This window comes from Mesoplodon densirostris, chromosome 3 (assembly GCF_025265405.1).
Source record: "Mesoplodon densirostris isolate mMesDen1 chromosome 3, mMesDen1 primary haplotype, whole genome shotgun sequence".
Taxonomy (NCBI): Eukaryota; Metazoa; Chordata; class Mammalia; order Artiodactyla; family Ziphiidae; genus Mesoplodon; species Mesoplodon densirostris.
This window is the reverse complement of record NC_082663.1, coordinates 30125403-30143561: the sequence shown is the minus strand read 5'-3', so window position 1 is coordinate 30143561 and position 18159 is coordinate 30125403. Positions and strand designations below refer to the sequence as shown.

General features: G+C 39.6%; 1 protein-coding gene across 1 annotated transcript in view; it reads right to left on the bottom strand.

Annotated features, from left to right (window-relative positions):
- Positions 1-18159, bottom strand: part of SPEF2 (sperm flagellar 2) — a 164928-nt gene that overhangs the window by 19579 nt on the left and 127190 nt on the right. The window contains exons 30-32 of the mRNA XM_060091629.1: positions 7359-7465; positions 6469-6651; positions 893-985 (exon numbers count right to left, since the gene is read on the bottom strand). Coding sequence (XP_059947612.1) covers positions 893-985; positions 6469-6651; positions 7359-7465 — 383 coding nt within the window. The remainder of the gene's footprint in view (positions 1-892; positions 986-6468; positions 6652-7358; positions 7466-18159) is intronic.

The window sequence follows — 18159 nt, the reverse complement described above, 5'->3', positions numbered from 1 at the left end:
CCTTCCAAAGCTTTACAGGAGAATTGAGCTCAGTCCTCCAGTTTATAAAACAACCAACAACCAAAACAAAAAACTGCCCGTGCAACTGCCAGCCTCATGTCTTGGACACTTTTTGTTAACTCCCTGTCCCTTTTCTTTCACGTGCTCTCCTGCTAGCATCTAAGAGAGATGCTCAAAGAATAAGCATCCAATTGAAGGGAATTGCTCACTTTCAGGTTATGACTGGAGTCATGTTCAATTGTGCACTTCAATTTTTAACTCATGGCTGGCTGAATTGATCAATGAATATACATAGTTTGCTGTCATGTCTGAATCTACCATTCAACTTTTCTCATATTTTATTGACCTTGGCTGTGTCGAAGTCAGAATGGTTTTCAGATTTTAAGGGCTTGCATTCTATTGTGGCCTCAGGGATAGAAGCTAATGATAACAATAATGATGATGATGATACTTTTGATGATAATAATGATAATCTGATGGGTAGTGGGCAATACTGTATGCAAATTCTTGGAATGTTGCTCAAATTAGTCAAAATCAAAGAGAAATGAACAAAGACATATATTGGTGAAAGTCAGTTCTTATCCAAAGCTTTTACAATTGGAAGGGCATTTAGTGAAAAGTGTGTTCAGTACAAGATTATTTGCTAGATGAGAAGAGTGAAACCCGGAGAGCTTATGGATATTGTCTGGGATCACATAGTAAGTAAACGGGAGAAGGCTGTCTAAGATTTTGGTCCCTGCTTCCCTCCAGACTCTCCTATGCTGTCGCCGTAGTGAATATTAAACTCTGCACTTGGGGGATACAGCAAAGGAACCGGGAGTTCAGGTGGAGTCTAAGACTAATTACACAAGTGGGAGAAAAGATAAGAAATGGATCAATGTTATGGAATTACCTCTATAAGATGCTCCTGCCTATTGAATGGCAGAGGTTCAAGGGGATTTTCTGGAATTTTTATATCTTCATCTCCCGTAAACCACAGACCAGCCTACACAGAAAACAAAAATGAGAATCATTAAATTACACTGAGATGTAATTGTTCCTCTGAAAACCACAGAGATTGAAGCCACCTCTTCAGGGGTCTAGAGCAGTGGTCTCCAAAGTAGGGTGCAGAAACCATGGGGATGCTGGAGAAAATACTAGAACTTCCATTCACATGTATTGGATCTCATTCTTTTGTAATTTTTATTAAAAAAAATTTGATAATGTATAGAATGCATTAGTGCAGTAGTACACTTGAATAATTTATAAATGAAACCCCATATACTGGGGTGCCTGCTGTACTGTAACTGTTTCAGCATGCGACAAAGCTTGGAGGTCGCCGCCCTGGATGTTGCTTGCATAGCAGTACTTTGGAGGGGTCAGTGCTCTCCACTAGCTCATATCGCTCGTGTCCTGTTCATGTTGCTCTCTGTTCTCGGAGCCTAGTGTGGTGCTGGGGCATATTGTTGGTGTTGGAAATCTTTGCTGAGTGAGTGACTGACTGAATCAAAAGCTCAGGACCTACTTTTTAATGACAACCTTCATTCTCAGCCCATGTCTGACACTAATTACCAAATCCCTCGGTTCCCATTTGGCAATGCCTCACCCCCTCTCCCTTCCTCTCACGTCTACTGCTGCCACGTTGGTGTACAGCCTCATTGCCTCCATCACAGGCTGCTCCAGCAACCTCGGAGCTGTCTTCATTTCCAGTCTTTCTCTTATTTGTTTCAGCTCAGACCATTTGACCATATCAATTTTCTCAAAACTTTAATCTTGTCATGTCATTCTCTGCTTAGAACCATTTCCTACTCTTGCTCTTTTGCTCACATAGTTACTCCTACTTGAGGTGACTACTTGTTTACCAATGTAAACCTACTCATCTTTCCAGACCCAGCTTAAATCACACCTCCTCAGGGAAGCCCTCTTTGATCTCTCCTCGAAACTCCAATTTCACTTGTTTATACCATATATTTGGCATTCAGTTCTTTCCTTTGGGTGTTTTCATTCATGTCTGTTATTGAACATCAGGTATTACTTCCTTGGGTTCGAAGAATGTGTCTTGCCAAACTTAACTTTTATACATGGCAAGCACTTCATATACATAAGCATCTTGTTCCTAGGTCTTTCTCCCTTACCATCTTCCAGAGTGACAGTCTACCCTTGGCACTGCCTACTTCCAAGAACCATTGGCCAGCCTAACCTGAGTCTGGCCTATGCTTGTGCCTTCTTTCCTTCGAAGAATCACCCGTGTTTTGAGAGAAAGCTGGAGTGACACTAGGTAGCTTGTAAGGGGATGCAGCCCCCAGAGGTGAGGACTGGCTTTTCTTTTCATTTAGAACAGAGGAGTGCTGGCCATGCAGAAGCCTGTGAGGGAGAAGACGCAGAAGCCTGTGAGGGAGAAGACACAGAAGAAGCTAAGGTCCAGCATGAGTTCAGGCTTTGAATGTAAGTGCCTTGCACTGACCGGGAAGAATCCTTGCCCAGTGGCCAATCTGTGGACCATAAGTACCACTCCATGGAGAATAGAGAGATGAGGAATGTAGGTAAGATTTATGCTTCAGGCCATGATGGAGTGACAAAGCTCAGAATTACCCTCCTGCCTTAAACAATAAAAAAAAATGACCAAAGTATATGTAACATAATTTTTTCAGACATTAGACAACAGTCAACACAGGACAGTAATTCCTGAAATAAGGAGAACAATGAGGAGCCCAAGTATTGCTCAGGCTACAGTGTGAGGAGAGGCATCCAAATAGAGCTGGCACGTCTTGCTGGGTTGACAAGATAGATTTGGAGTTAGGGGAGGCCACGATGACTAGAATTTTCAGGGCAAAGCACTGCAGATGCACTGAAAGAGAGTGTGAGCCCTAGAGATCTGTAGAAAGATCTCCTCGAGTCTTGACTGAAAGCCAACCTCTGGATGTATGTGTGGAAAATGCCAGAAGCTGGAGAAAGAACCACAGGAAAGGAGTAAGCTGAACTGTTCCTGAGTCTCACACAGGGCTGGGACTATGTTACCACCAGGGAAAATGTTACCACCTGGCAAAGTGGAAGGACCTCCTGATACACAAGGCTTTGGGTAGCACCCCCTAGAGGATATTGCCTTAGTAGTGGGGCTAGATTAGCCCTAAACTAAAGGTTGCTCTGGACCCACGCTTATCAATCTTAATGTAACCTTGAAAGGATAAAACTGATTGCAAATAACATTACTGCATGCCCGACAATATTTAAAGGTATATAAAATTGGACACTCACCAATATAAAATTTATAACATCTGGCATCCTATACAAAGGCAGACAAAAAAGCCAGAAAATATAACCCATAGTCAGAAGAAACATCAATCAATAGAAACAAACACTGAAATACACAGATGATAGAATGAACAGACAAGGATGTTCATTTAGCTGTGCTAAATATATTTCATTTGTTCAAGGAGACAGAGAAAAATGCATATAATGAAGAGAGAAATGAAGGCTATAAAAAAGACCCAACTTAAAGAGATAAAAAATATATTTCAAATAAAAATACACTGGATTGTATTAATAATAGATTTGACTCTACAAAGGAAATGATCAATGAACTAGAAGATGGAGAAGTAGAAATGAATACAAAATAAAGTCAGAGAGAAAAAAATATTGGAAAGAAAAAAGAATCCAGGATCAGCATCCTGTGGGACAAACATGTGACTGGATTTTGAGAATGGGAGAGAGGAATACAGAAAAAAATTTCTGAAAAATTTCCAAATTTGACAAAAACTGCAAGCCCACAGGTGCAAGAAGCTCAGTGAAACACAAGAAAAACAAATATGAAGAAAAGCACATCGAGGAAGACAACAATCAAATTGCTGAAAACCAGTGATAAAGACGAAATATTAAAAGAAGGATTCCTGCTCATCCCTGATTTCTCAACCATCAATTCCATATCCAATTTTTTCAATGCACAGGAATTTTCCTTTATTCTTAAAACCAAGAATTCAGTCATGTTAGTTTTTTTAAAAATAGATGATATTTTAAAGATTAGGAAACTGTTTCAAAGTGTTTCACATACAAGAGGGTCACATGAGAAAGAAGAAAGAACCCAATCAGAGAACAACTTATATTTTTAAAAGAGTCATCCATGAAAATGTTAGCAGTGTGAAATTGTAAATGTGAACTGTAGGTTAGATTTAAATTGATCAAGCAAGGTTCAGTCAACCACATCTTGCCCCACTGGATAATCAGGTGATTTATCCTTGAAATGCGGAAATGTCCTTTGTGGACATTTGGTCAAAGAATAAATAAAATATGGTCAAAGAATTTTAGGTTAGTTTACTTTTCCTTAGAGAACAAGTGCTGCGCTGTTTGGATCCTAGAACATCTGACTCATTAAGCATATGATAACCTGCATTCTCATTGACAGAAGATGAGTCTAGAGAGTTCACCATCAAAGCATTCTGCATGAGTGTGACTAAACATCCACATGTGACAGAGGCAAGACAGCTGCAATAGGGCTGGAGCAAAGGCAAGTGCACTTTTATGCTCGCGTGGCTTAGCCCAGGTATGCAGCCGCAGCAGCTTCACAAACGCTGTATCTTATTCCATTTTAGAAGCTGGGGAAATCAACACACTCTTAAGTGGCGGTTATGGTGAACTTGCAGTTAGTCAAAAGAAAAGAAAAAAGACAAAATAAAAATCAGAATAGGGAGCTTATTTATTTATTTATTTATTTATTTATTCCCCAGAGAACTTCATTTCAGCAATGTAGTTGTACTATTTGACTACTGTATTCGAAGGTGGCATTTTCAACAAATCATAAAATTTTGCCCTAGAAGCTGTTTTGATAGTCCTATGAAAGAACTCTGTGTGTGTGATGTGGCGAGCGCTGGAGATCTGTGAGTCATGTGGGGAGGTCAAGTGGGCCTCTCCAAATGGCCACCTTGTCTTGAGCCTCCTGAGGAGTGGGCGTTGGGTGGGTAAGCTGAGAGGGCAGAGCTCAGAAATCAACTGCTCCCAAAACCCAGGTAGTGTTCTGATAAGTATTTCTGAGTTTCTGTTTCATGCAGCAGCCAACTTTCTCTAAGAAATTCACACTTTTGGTGAGGGAGCTTTCTGGTTTTGCTCAGCACTGTGGTACAAATTACCAACACCTAAGTTCGTCTCACGTTTGTGCAAAAAGATGTTTAAATTGACAACCTGTGTTCATTGGCACATACTGTAAAGAGTGAAGGTTGGTACATTCACGAGCGCCCACTTTTCAAAATCTTAAGCCAACAAGAAAATAGAATAAGTTTTGCCCTGCTGTTTATGTTTTTACACAAAACGTCTCTATAAGTTGTAAGCCCAGGTCCAGGACAGTGAAAGAATTCACAAAGTGCTCTACTTGGGAAGTATATAAATTAGAGCCCAATCAGCTATACGCCTTTCTTGATCAGGCTTGAAGAACCTCTTTGATGTGGAAGTGCTATTTCCTCTGGCTCAACTGTCTGAGCGTAGGAACGTCAGGGTTGTCTATGAGCACGTCTTCCATTAATCAAGGAAGAAAAGAGAAGCAGGAAGAGATGTGATCTTTCAATGGTGAAATATACACAAGCTACAGGCACCTAGAGATTACCACCCTGTTTCAAAATCAGCACCTTATAAACGCTTCCACCTTTCGTGTCTACCAGCAATGTGAAGTGGTGAGAATTAGGATGAATTCGATTAGTAGACACAAAATAAGTCCTTCAGGCCCTTCTTAATTATGGCATTTCATTCTTCCTCCCTCCTTACTCAAGCTTCTCAAAAATGAATCGACTGTCTTATCTTCACTTCCTAAAGACCTATTTATTCCATCAATTCTCTGCAATCTAGACTCTGTACTCTCCCAAAATTGCTCTGGTGAAGGTCAATAGTTATATCCTATCTACAAGTCCAATGGCCAGGTACCATGTTACTAGATCATCCATCACTTTACACACTTCCCTCGGGTGATCTGGTCCATTCATAACTCCAACAACTGCCTACGTGATAGTGACTGGCTTCTGCATCTGCCATATCAGATGGGACATTTCTGTCTGCATTTCCCACAGACATTTCAAACTCAACTTGTCAAAAACCATCTCATCATTCACCACGCTTGTGACCAAAAGAAAAAACTAAAAAACCCTGCCCCTTTCCCTGTGTTCATTGTAACTGCTGTTGCTACTCCCAGAGTATTTGGTATTGGGCATTGGGCTGATTAAAAGCTCTGCAGGCAATTCTAATGTACAGCCAAGGTTAAGAACCACTTGGTAGGAGGACAATGACATTCTCTGTGACTCCTTTCAGAACCTTTATCTCTCCAAGCAGTTCTGACTTTTTCAGACCCTTCCCTGGGAGTGGGAGCCAGACTTCTACCTGGGACTTGGACAGTATCTGTGCTGCCTCTAGGTGCCTAGACATGGGCCATGAGACCTGGTGTTGTGAGATCAGGGAGCTTCTTAGGTCAGAAGTACTCTGTTAGGATTAGTGCCACCAGGGGCTGGTAGTGACCTGCATATACTGCTCGAAAGTGACTGTGCCCAGGTGCTCCTCATCCACAGCCTGGAACCTCTGCAGGGTCTCCAAGAGCTCCTCCTCCAGAGGAAAGGGCCAAGGCAGCGCGACGACTAACAAGAATTTCCGCCAGTCCACGAACTCCGAGTTTGTTACCAATAAAGATGTTAACTCCTGCACCTAGAAGAAAGCAGGAAATGCCATTGAAATGTTTGTATGACTTTCTTGTGACACTCTACCTGCTCGTGTTTCTTAGTAAGAGATTCTGATGAAGGAAGTAAGATTTTAGCTTGGCCAATAGGGTCAGTTCTCACTTTTGTTCCCTCAGGTTCTACCAAGCAATCCACACCAGACAGAACTTAGAGAGTGTTTTTGATTTTTGCTTCCTTGACATTTGTGGTTTTTACTTACTGTTACACAAGGAATTAACACTTGTGACTATAGTACACTTTGTACCTTTTCAACAGAGAAGGAATAAAGATGATAATTACGAGTGTGGGAGGGCTCTACAACTTGTAGGGAAATACTCTTTAACCACTTTGTTTTCTTAAGGAACAGAATACAAGGAAAAGCAAGCACTGCCAGAATCATCTACTATTACTGGTTAGGATCACTCCATCTGGTAGTAATAAATACAAACTCACTGGCTGAGCCTCATGGTCTCTGTAGTGTTTCATTGACTGGCAGCATCGTCACTTATTTTCAAATACTGAGCATGAACATACTATGTGTCTTAACTTGAAGTTCATTCATTTGTTCATCCAGGTTTATTGGTTGCTACTAAATGTTGGATACTGTGCAGGTACTGGTTATTTGAAAACTCTTGACTTATTGATTAAAGAAGAAGAATTCTCAAAGCTTGAAACCCAAACAAAATAGAAGCTTACTTCAGGTTGAGTGAGGTTCATCCAACTACTAGGAAAGTTGTTTGTTCCAAGGTTCAGGGTTACCAAATCCAGCAGAATGTCAGCAAATGCTTTGTTTCCTATTATGCCTAAAATACAATGAGAAATATTTTTACATTTTATTACGTGATTTATTTCTTTCACTAAAATAGAACAAATAATGGATATTTGTATAATCACTTTATTCATTCTCTTTAAAACTTTAGCCTTTAGAGAAACAGAAGACACTTTGGAAACATAAAAATAATAATCAATTTCCTGATTTTCTCCCATGGTTGTTTCTCAGCTAAGTCAGCATGTCTTTTTCTGTGAGTAATAAATTGTTCAGACTGAGTAAGATACTGAGGCTTTATATTTTAGTTTGGAGTCTTCTTTGACCTTGTACTCAGAATAGGTTGAATTTAAAAAACTACTGCAAGGGTTCCTATTTTTCAGCAGGGCACTAGAGTAAAATGCTTTGGTAATTATGGGATAAAGGTATTCCAAACGCATGCACATCACCACTGTGATCAAGGTAACACATTTATCCTCATTTTGCTTTTTTAGATCAGAATATATTTGTTTTGGTAAATGTCGGGATATTTGAATTATTAAATTACTAGATTTGAAGTGCTAATTTAGTCATCTAATTGGCTCAAACACTGTGATATATTTTATAAAAGATAACTGACCTTTTAAAGACTTTTGCTCTTAAACACTAAACTACTTTACCTTGAGATGTTTGTTTAGTCTGTTGCTCATTTCAAATTGCATGCACATGCATTAAAAAAGAAATAGGAAAGCAAAATAAATGTATTTCCTTAAAAAATGTCTAACTCCCATAGTGTCGGTACCTTCTAGAACCAGGAGACACTCCTACATGTATTCGGGTATCTTTCAGGTCCAGAGTATATAGCTATTCTTCTTTGTTTAGGAATAAAAAGAGTGAAACATAGATGTAGAATCTCAAATTTTTCTTCCTATATCTAAGTTTTTAGCATTTCTAAAGTCCAACATGAACTTTATCATTTCCTCTAACCTTTAGGAAAATGTAGTGATCCTTTTAAAATTTCAGTGGTTCAAATAACATATGCAAAGTTCAGATCTGGAAGGCAATTTTCTGGGTAGCAAGAGCAGAATCTTTCTTTCTTTGATAAGACTGGCCATCTAGCAGGTTGTTCAGAAATAAATTCTCTATCCTTTCTGATCAAACCTGAGTATCCAATTTTATAGAGATGAGAATAACTTTCCCAGGTAGTGGAGCTTTTGGTAAAATGATCTTTACATGATACTATCTTGGTTTACAGACAAGTTAGAAATTAATCATTCATGTCTCTCAAGATGAAACCACATAAACTCAATTGAAACCATGAAGAGGCTCAAAGTATTTAAAAATTCTGGTAGATACGTAAAATATTTCCACTGTCTCTAACAGCTATGGTGCAAGCAAAGCGTAAGAAAATACTTTCAGTTCACATAGGAATTGTTTATCTGGGAACTCTAGTGTGAAATGTGAAAACTATTTTGATATTTGGCCGTGTTACTTAAATGACCAAGGCATATAATAATATGGCCTTCACATATAATGCAGTAGCGGAAACAGATAAGCTTACAAATTTTGTTTACGGATCAAAAAAAAATCTCTTTTGATTTGGTCCTGAGTTAGTTACCTAATGCAACCGTCATTTAGAATTATCCAGGAAAAACAGTTAATTGTAAGCCAGGCCTAAAGGAACTCAGATCATACTTATAGTCTAGTTACCCTTAGCAGTAACTCTCAGAAAGATGACATCAAAATAATACCATTGCTTAGAAGTATATACTTCACCCAAAGAATGTGAAAGAATGTGTGAATATAGAACTAGAATTAGAAAGTCAGAGGGAAACCAATCTTTGGATTTTTGCTCTGTAGGTCTGGATGATGCCAAATGCCTTTTGTGTTTGATATGAAGACTGGTGACTTTTACTTTTAACTTTCAGGTTTTTGAAAATAGTTCTTTTTGCTATGATCAATGATGAGGTCAACATTTGTCACATTACTAATCACTTTCATCAAGCCTTTCTGAGTTTGATGAACAATCCGAGATAGGTCTTGTGTCACCAGTTGAAGATGGTGTTCTTGTATTCCATAAATGAATGGCTTTCCTAGGGTCAAAGTTATGAATGTCTGGAGAATTCAACTGAATTATCTGGAGATCTGTCATGCTATCAGCCTTGACCTTGGCATGCATTTGTGACTTAGTGCCCTTCATCTGACTAAAGCCACGTTCTGCTTCAGCTGAACTTGCAAGGAGGCTCAGCACTAGGTCCACGAGTATTAGGTTTGGATACTTGTGTAAGTAAACAGAATTCACAAAATCCCAGGTCAATTTGTGGATGTTCTGAAATCTAGGAGGAAAAAATGAAAAATGTAAAATATTGAGACTCCTAAGTTTTACTCCAATATTTATAAATATCAACTAGGTTACTTATGCTCACCTAGCATAAATCTCTAATTTCAACATGCTCCTTTCTGTGTCTACTTCATCAGTTTTCACCTTGGCAGCTTCCAATACTGGTTCATAATGTGCAATCAGGATGGACACCTCTTTTTCTCCAAATTCTGCTATCAATACACACAACAAAAAGTCACATATCTTAAAGACATGTATACAGACAATCAAAGAACAACAGACTCAGAGCCAGAGTTCATACGTTACCTTGATTTATCTTTGCTGACCACAGTTTAAAGCTCCCAATCGTGGCTGCCTTTACCACATCTTGGTTGACATCTCTGAAACAGCCTCGCAGCCTCTTGATAAGATGTGTTAAAACCATGTTTCTCACGTCAGAAATGTTTCACTTTCCTGCGAGGAGGAAGTTACCCTGAAAGGGTGTGACTGAATCCACTGGGCGTTCTTTTGGCCCTAGCCTGGGGAGGGAAAAAAAATCCCCCAAGTAGTCAATTACATGCAAAAGCACCTAGCAAATGGTTTCCCAAGTCCATCTGTCTGGTTGGATAGACTCTCAGATCATCCCAGACTCCTCACCTTGTCTGATATATTCTGAGCATTTCCAGTGTTGACTCTAGGGTGGCAAATACATCAGCAATTGAAGAGTTTCTCTTCTGATTGACGCGGGACAGAATGCTGAGGACATCAATGACATCCAGCAAGAAGTGGACAAATTTAACAATGTCTGCCTGCAGGAGGGACCCCACAAGGTCTTTGGCTTTCTGATGATTGGTGTCACTTCTGCCTTCCCTGGTCTGTAACATGGGCTAGGAAAAAACAGTGGTTTATCTTTCTCAAAATTATTATTTCAAATGGCTCAGTAAAAGTATTCTTCTTATTCTGAAAAAACTAAAATAGTACAGTATTTCAAAATTACTCACTGAATGCAGCTGCTGGACAATTGATATCCTTTGAGAAGATTCTGGAGGGAGGCCTGTAATCCTTGAAGCTACCTCCGGCCTCCTACTTGAGAAGGTATCACAGGTCGAAGGTGAAGGCCTTTGAAAGTACCAGAGTACTCTTATGAACAGGAGAATTGTGATAGAAGTGGTAAGCGCTGCGGAGAAGGTCTCTGACATCGTTGTACAGGGGCACGCTCTGGAACGCCGCTTTGTAAGATACCTCGAGAGGATGCGTAGAGCAATACACCGTCAGTGCACGTGGCTGGATTTCTCTTAAAACCAGGGCCACCCCGCTGCCGTCTTCTCGCTCTGAGCCAGGGGCACCATCACTTGCGAAACCAACCAGTTTCTTTGCCCAGTCTTGGTTTGACAGTCGAAGTTGAAGATTTCTCTCTAGAGTTTTCTCAGTGGCATGTTTTATTGCCAGGGGTCCCTTCTTTTCCCCCGTCTGTACCCCAATGATTTGGCAGTGTCCTTTCCCTGCGCATGCTCACTGCTCGTACACAAGGTCAGCTTCCTCGATTGAACTGTCTGTGATCCCATCACTGAGGATGGAGAAAAACTTACTTTTTTCTAATTTCTCTCTTAGAGTTCTCTGTTCTACTTCAGCAATAAACTATGTAAATGTTCTGGCCGATTTGTTCGTTCTGAATACTGGGCCAATATCATCACCCTTCATATCATCCAACGAGCACATCCAGATAAAATCTTTGAGGGGACGTCTGGTCTTGGCGATGGTGTGGTAGGATGGGAACAAGTTCTCAACCCTCCTGAGGGTAACCTTGCTCATGGTCCTCACCATCAGCTCCGTGGTAGTTCTGCTCCCTGGGGAACCACTTGTCGCTTCCATGAGGGAAGCCTTGGTGTGAGCCTCGCTGAGATGGTGCGCATTGAGAAATTCAGTCCAGAAGTTGTTGGTGCCATAAAAAAAACTCACTTGATTTCCCTTCAACTTCACTCCATGTTTATGACACAGGCCACAGAACATAAGATCTAGTATTTCATCATATACAAGCCAAGGGTATTTTTTAAGATAAGTTTTCAAAAATTGATTGTTCCTCTTTGGGAGGTTACGGTCAAGCTTCTGAGGACTTTTCTGCTTTTTGGTGACTCGACTCACAACATCTGGAGAATCCCTGCCTTTAAAATAACTCCATGTGGTTATTTTAAGTAATCACCAATGCCTACCCATGGTTTTGCTTAATCCCTGTCCCGCCTACACTTGCTCATTATTCCTGGAACAATCTTAGTGAGTGCTTACTACTTAGCAGGCATTTTGGTTAGTATGCCAATTGCTTTACATCATTTAATCGTCATCACCCAGTATCCCTATTTTATAGTTAAGAAAGTAGGCCAACTACTAGTATCCATCACCATTTTATGGGTCAAAAACCTAGGGCACAGAGAGGTTAATTACTTTGTCTGATGTCACAGTGGTCATATGTGGTGAAGCTGGTGGTCGCTAGCAGGCAGTCTTACCCTCCACATTTACACACTTCATATTACAGGTTTCTCCTATGGGCAAAGGGTGCTATGGTCTCCTTCTCCCTAGAATCCGTTTCTCCAGGCAGGAGAAGGGCACAGCCTTTTGCTGTAATTTCCTTCCCCAGGTGAAAGACAAGAATCACAGGACATGCAGGGCAGTGTGTCTACAGGATTTGCTTTGGACGCCTCTCCCCTCCTGCCTCAGCCCTGTCTTCTCTGGCAGCGGTAGGGTCAACTTACTACAAGAAGGGCATCCTTCCCGGATGGTTTTGAGGGACGATGAGACTGTTTCTGAGAGCGGCAGATGGCTACTGTCTCCCCCCAAAGCCTCAACTAACCAAGAGGCAGGGGTAAGCATACCTGGCTTGTTCCCTGAACGGAGTAACTAGAAAGCTCTGTGGGTTTTCCTAGGCTTAGCATCTCTGAGAAAATTCTAAAACTATGATACTATATATCTGCAGGTAAATAAGCCCCCTATTTTGGTCTGAAAGGTAATTAAGTTAGTCTGACATTTACACAAATCAAGAAATGCTGAAATATTTCTGAGAAAAGGTACAATAAGAAAGGACTGATGTTATTGACAGGAATAGCTCACCAGGTGACAAAATCTAGGGATCAGAGCAGAAAGCTTTCTGCCACCAGTGTGGCCCCCAGGTGCCCTGTTGTTTTCTCAGTGGGTAAACTCCTTCCACTTGCTTAGATTCAGATTACAGAAATATGTCATGCAACTTCAAAATCTCAATGTAGATTCCATTTTCCCCAGTGCCTGGAATACTCCGCCCTTGTTTTGCTTCCTAGAAAGTTTTATCCAAAAGTTTCCCATGGGCTACAGCCTTTGCTGACCCACACAGACAGCAACAACTACTTCCTCCTTGAATTCCTGTAAAAACCACGTAGCTGGATGATCTAGCCTGGCCAGTACAGCCTAGACTTCCTGAATTTGTGCCCTGTCTCTGAGACCAGTCACTGATTCTAAGGGTCTCTAAGAGGAGTTTGAAGGAGGGACCCTTGTCAGTTTTTAGAACAAAGTTATAGGCCTTGAACAACTAAATGCTGCGTTTCTTGAAGAAGGAGTGAGGGTACAGAATTTGCTGGATGGTGTTCTCCCCTGATAGCCTCTCAGCAGAAGCCAAAATAGCTATGAACTGAATCTCTATAGACATTACATAAAGTACTGATGGGTTTACAAGGAAAAGGAGTTCTTATGGTTTAAGTGGGGACTTTGGAACACTGCAAAAATGTTCTAGTTCCAACAGACTCCAAATTGCTTCCCTTGGAGAAAGACTGTCTTCCTGATGTGCTGGCACTTGATGTTTGGGACAAGATGTACCTACCCAGAGCTTACTGCAGTACACAAAATGAGTGTTTTTGTTTTGTATGCTTACAGTCCCCAGGGAGCCACATACCTCATGGTTTAATTCCACCAGGTATTGTGTTTTTTTTCTGAAATTGCTCTAGGGTAATGCTGCAGGCGCTTACTAGGGTATGTGCACTTTCAGGATACCGAGCTCACATTTTGGAAAATAATAAGCATAGCTTGTATCAATATTGTATAATGTTATATATTATATAATAATGTAATATTACTGTAATTATATAATTAAGTGATAATGGCTTATATCACACTTAAATTGCACATTCAATGCACCAGATGCTTTTAAAGCACTTTACATACATTAATTACTCTAATGGTCATAACAATCCCATGAAATACCCCATTTTCCAGATGAGTAAAGTGTGACAAAAAGAGGTTAAGTAACTTGCCCAAGGTCATACTACAGTCATTTGACAAGAGGGGGATTTGAAAAGAGCTATCTGACTCTTCTTACTCATGGATGGGTCTTCTTCCTCATCCAGCCATGGGCAAGAAGTGTATTAACATGGAAATGCTAGTATGGGGGCTGATACATAGGGCCTAGCACCATGCCAATATTGCCTACTGTCATAATTCTGAAAATACTCACTAAATCCCTTCTATGCTGGGACTATGCTCATGGGAATGATTCTTGGGGCAGTCAGTGGAAAGAACATCTTGGTGATTCAGGCTCTCTCTTACTTAAGCTGCTTCTAAAATTCTAAAGTATAGATCTGTGCTGGGTGGCAAGAAAAATGCTAAGCATGACTAGTTGTTTCATTACATTTTGCATAATCTTGTGTGATTACCACATATAAGGTCATTTTTTTATGGCATATTTGTGACAATCAACAAATGGTATTTTATGTCTAATTACTGCCTTTTCCAAAGGAGATTTAGAATCATAACAAGCGACAGAATTTGACAAGGAAAGGAGTGCTGAATATAAGCACTCCTTATATACTATATTTGACAGTATATGATGCATTTTTAATTTTCCATTGTTTTCAGTAAGGACTATCTTAATGAAGACTTAATTTTCATATGGGTAACCAGTACTCAGTGAAAACTCCTTAAACTTTACTGCTTTTCATTAATACCTTTTATTTTTTGAATTTTATTTTATTTTTTTATACAGCAGGTTCTTATTAGTTATCTATTTTATACATATTAATGTATATATGTCAATCCCAATCTCTCAGTTCATCCAACCACCCCCCCCCCCCACCACCACGCTTTCCTCCCTCGGTGTCCATACGTTTGTGCTCTACATCTGTGTCTCTATTTCTGCCTTGCAAAACGATTCATCAGTACCATTTTTATAGATTCCACATATATGCATTAATATACGATATTTGTTTTTCTCTTTCTGCCTTACTTCCCTCTGTATAACAGTCTCTAGGTCCATCCACGTCTCTACAAATGACTCAGTTTTGTTCCTTTTTATGGCTGAGTGATATTCCATTGTGTATATGTACCACATCTTCTTTACCCATTCGTCTGTTGATGGGCATGTAGGTTGCTTCCATGACCTGGTTATTGTAAATAGTGCTGCAATGAACATTGGGTGTATGTGTCTTTTATTTTTTCTTTTTCAGTGTGATGCTATTTACTTCTGTTTTTTTCTTTTTAAAAAAATCTTTATTGGAGTATAATTGCTTTACAATGGTGTGTTAGTTTCTGCTGTATAACAAAGTGAATCAGCTATACATATATATATATATATATATATATATATATATATATATACCCATATCTCCTCTCTCTTGCATCTCCCTCCCACCCTCCCTATCCCACCCCTCTAGGTGGACACAAAGCACCAAGCTGATCTCCCTGTGCTATGTGGCTGCTTTCCACTAGCTATCTATTTTACATTTGGTAGTGTATATATGTCCATGCCACTCTCTCACTTCTTCCCAGCTTATCCTACTCCCTCCCCATGTCCTCAAGTCCATTCTCTACATCTGTGTCTTTATTCCTGTCCTGCCCCTAGGTTCTTCAGAACCATTTTTTTTTTTGGATTCCATATATATGTGTTAACATACAATATTTGTTTTTCTCTTTCTGACTTACTTCACTCTGTATGACAGTCTTTAGGTCCATCCAACTCACTACAAATAACTCAATTTTGTTTCTTTTTATGGCTGAGTAATATTCCATTGCATATATGTGCTACATCTTCTTTATCCATTCATCTGTTGATAGACATTTAGGTTGCTTCCATGTCCTGGCTATTGTAAATAGAGCTGCAATGAATATTGTGGTACATGACTCTTTTTGAATTATGGTTTTCTCAGGGTATATGCCCAGTAGTGGGATTGCTGGGTTGTACGGTAGTTCTATTTTTTGCTTTTTTTTTTTTTGCGGTACACGGGCCTCTCACTGTTGTGACCTCTCCTGCTGTGGAGCACAGGCTCTGGACGTGCAGGCTCAGTGGCCATGGCTCATGGGCCTAGCTGCTCTGTGGCATGTGGGATCCTCCTGGACAAGAGCACGAACCTGCGTCCCCTGCATCAGCAGGTGGACTCTCAACCACTGCGCCACCAGGGAAGTCCCTATTTTTCATTTTTTAAGGAACCTCCATACTGTTCTCCATAGTGGCTGTATCAATTTACATTCCCACCAACAGTGCAAGAGGGTTCCCTTTTCTCCACACCTTCTCCAGCATTTATTGTTTGTAGATTTTTTGATGATGGACATTCTGACCAGTGTAAGGTAATACCTCATTGTAGTTTTGATTTGCATTTCTCCAATGATTAGTGATGTTGAGCATCCTTTCATGTGTTTGTTGGCAATCTGTATATCTCTTTTGGAGAAATGTCTATGTAGGTCTTCTGCCCATTTTTGGATTGGGTTGTTTGTTTTTTGATATTGAGCTGTATGAGCTGCTTGTATATTTTGGAGATTAATCCTTTGTCAGTTGCTTCGTTTGAAAATATTTTCTCCCTTTCTGAGGGTTATCTTTTTGTCTTGGTTATAGTTTCCTTAGCTGTGCAAAAGTTTTTAAGTTTCATTAGGTCCCATTTGTTTATTTTTGTTTTTATTTCCATTACTCTAGGAGGTGGGTCAAAAAAGATCTTGCTGAGATTTATGTCAAAGAGTGTTCTTCCTATGTTTTCCTCTAAGAGTTTGACAGTGTCTGGCCTTACATTTAGCTCTTTAATCCATTTTGAGTTTATTTTTGTGTATGGTGTTAGGGAGTGTTCTAATTACATTCTTTTACATGTAGCTGTCCCGTATTCCCAACACCACTTATTGAAGAGATTATCTTTTCTGCATTGTATATTCTTGTCTCCTTTGTCAGAGATAAGTTGACCATAGGTGCGTGGGTTTATCTCTGGGCTTTCTATCCTGTTCCATTGATCTATATTTATGTTTTTGTGCAAGAACCATATTGTCTTGATTACTGTAGCTTTGTAGTATAGTCTGAAGTCAGGGAGTCTGATTCCTCCAGCTCTGTTTCTTTCCCTCAAGACTGCTTTGGCTATTTGGGGTCTTTTGTGTCTCCATACAAATTTTAAGGTTTTTCATTCTAGTTCTGTAAAAAATGCCATTGGTAATTTGATAGGGATTACATTGATCAGTAGAGTGCTTTGGGTAGTATAGTCATTTTCACAATATTGATTCTTCCAATCCAAGAACATGGTATATCTCTCCCTCTGTTTGAGTCATCTTTGATTTCTTTCATCAGTGTCTTACAGTTTTCTGAGTACAGGTCTTTTACCTCCTTAGATAGGTTTATTCCTAGGTATTTTATTCTTTTGGTTGCAATGGTGAATGACATGTTTACCTTAATTTCTCTTTCTGATCTTTCGTTGTTAGTGTATAGGAATTCAAGTGATTTCTGTGCATTAATTTTGTATCCTGCAATTTTACCAAATTGATTGGTTAGCTCTACTAGTTTTCTGGTATCTCTAAGATTATCTATGTATAGTATCATGTCATCTGCAAACAGTGATGGTTTTACTTCTTCTTTTCCAATTTGTATTCGTTTATTCCTTTTCCTTCTCTGATTGCCATGGCTAGCACTTCCAAAACTATGTTAAATAAGAGTGTCGAGAGTGGGCATCCTTGTCTTGTTCTTGATCTTAGAGGAAATGCTTTTAGTTTTTCACCATTGAGAATGATGTTTGCTCTGGGTTTGTCATATATGACATTTATTACGAAGTAGGTTCCCTCTATGCCCACTTTCTGGAGAGTTTTTTTCATAAATGGTGTTGAATTTTGTCAAAAGCTTTTCCTGCATCTACTGAGATGGTCATATGGTTTTTATTCTTCAGTTTATTACTATGGTGTATCACATGGATTGATCTGCATATATTAAAGAATCCTTGCATCCCTGGGATAAATCCCACTTGATCATTGTGTATGATCCTTTTAATGTGCTGTTGGATTCTGTTTGCTAGTATTTTGTTGAGGATTTTTGCATCTATATTCATCAGTGATATTGGTCTGTAATTTTCTTTTTTTGTAGTTTCTTTGTCTGGTTTTGGTATCAGGGTGATGGTGGCCTTGTAGAATGAGTTTGGGAGTATTCCTTGCTCTGCAATTTTTTGGAAGAGTTTGAGGAC